At 39.6% G+C, this 1,868-nt stretch overlaps 1 protein-coding gene across 3 annotated transcripts in view; it reads right to left on the minus strand.

Moving 5' to 3' along the window:
- Window positions 1-1,868, minus strand: part of SRPK2 (SRSF protein kinase 2) — a 106,488-nt gene that overhangs the window by 47,464 nt on the left and 57,156 nt on the right. For all 3 annotated transcript variants that reach the window (XM_012720824.1, XM_012720825.1, XM_004676917.2), the window contains exon 2: window positions 201-352. In XM_012720824.1, the coding sequence (XP_012576278.1) occupies window positions 201-352 (152 nt within the window). The remainder of the gene's footprint in view (window positions 1-200; window positions 353-1,868) is intronic.

Genomic DNA, 1,868 nt, shown 5'->3' on the forward strand with positions numbered 1-1,868 from the left:
AAATAATAATATTAATTTAAAAAATTCTTCTGATATCACCCACATTTTCTGACATTTATACTTAATTATCTACTAAGTAAAAATCACACTGTCACACAGAGGCTAATGTAATAAAGATCAAGCCATTGGCATCATTAACTCCCTTTATCTACTTTTCCAACAAATCACCAAGGCCCAGGAAGGGAAGGAAAGCACATCACCTTTGCAGTAGTCTGCAGGGTCCTCCTGCTCCTCATCGTCTGATCCCAAGATCTCCTCCTCCGGCTCTGGAGGTGTGGGGTCTGGTAGAGGTGGTGGTGGTGGTGGCGGTGGCGGTGGAGGAACTAAGGGAGCTTTCTGTTGAGGCTCCGGCCTGAAACACAGAAAAGGAAAAGCCCTGTTTACTTGGAAGTACATGATGCATTATGGGCACACATGGGAAATATGTATGTCAATATGGGGGGAGGGATAAACTGTCACAGAGAAGAAATGCAGATTGATATCATTTCATCCATTTTAACATCAAGGAATAGTTCAACAACTCAAGAGGATAACACTTTTTATTGTTTACTCAATGAATAATCTTCCAGGCACGTTTTCGCTCTGAATTTCATTATTTCATAACTCAACAATAACATCAAATAGAAGTGAAACAAGAAAGTTATCCCTCCGTGATATACAGCCTTATTAATTAGAAGAACATCCTAAAAAATTATGAGAAAACAGATTTAAAAATCAGCCCTAAGCCTACAAAGGCACTCAGTTTCCATTAATTTAAAACCAGAATTCCTTTTGTCATAGAAATAGAAAAAGTGATTAGGTTTCTTTTTCTTTTTTTTTTTAAGATTTATTTATTTGTGCATACAGAACTGGGGTACAGTCCAGAGACTCAGGGGCCGAAAGAGGTTTCACCATTGACAAAGTGACTCATGCTGCAGTGGCTTTATTTTCTCAGTTCTGCGCTTTAACCTGCTGCACCACCAGGGAGGGCCTGATTAGGTTTCTTAGATAACTCATACAAACTGATTAGTATATGCTGTAGCCGATATACCAATTATTTCCTTAAGGAATTTCCATCAACCTTATCAAGTTACCCATCAATCTTATCAAGAATTCTGCCGTAAAATTATAAATTAAAGAAAAAACATACTGTCAGTCAAATACAAGTCAGTCCATACATTTATTTAATATAAAGGTATGCAGTGGCCACATCTAATTGTGACAAAATGGGTAAATGTCAACTACTCTTAACGAAGACTAGAAAAACCCGTAATATACAAATAAAAAGCTGAGAGGCCACAGATGTAAACCTTTCAGAGATATAGAACAAGTACATATTAAAGGTATTTGCTTAAAAGTGAAAGCATTCATAATGTATGCAACTCAACAAAACCAATCTTTCACTTATTATAAAAATGCAACTGCAATTTCTAACCATGTCCTAATGGGGAAACTTAGCCACAACCCAGAATCACATCTCTTCATTAGGTTGAATATGCTGCCCTAATAATGGGGTCACAACTGTTCTCCTTAACTGGCCATAGCTATGTGGCTAAAATGAAGGGAGGGAACAGATACCACCTGACAAGGACAGGAGCATTCCCCGGGGGCAGTGTCAGCAGGATGGACAGAGGGAGGGTGTTCCTATTTCACAAACAAGGAGAATCCCACAAGCACTGGTATGGTGGACAACTGCAATCAATCTATGCATCTATCATCCATCCATATCACAACCATCCATCCACCCACGTATCATCCATCCTTCCATCCATCCACCCACGTATCATCCATCCTTCCATCCATCCACCCACGTATCATCCATCCATCCATCCATCCACCCACGTATCATCCATCCATCCATCCATCCACCCACGTATCATCCATCCATC

This window comes from Condylura cristata, unplaced genomic scaffold (genome assembly GCF_000260355.1).
Source record: "Condylura cristata isolate star-nosed mole 26May11 unplaced genomic scaffold, ConCri1.0 scaffold00005, whole genome shotgun sequence".
Classification (NCBI taxonomy): domain Eukaryota; kingdom Metazoa; phylum Chordata; class Mammalia; order Eulipotyphla; family Talpidae; genus Condylura; species Condylura cristata.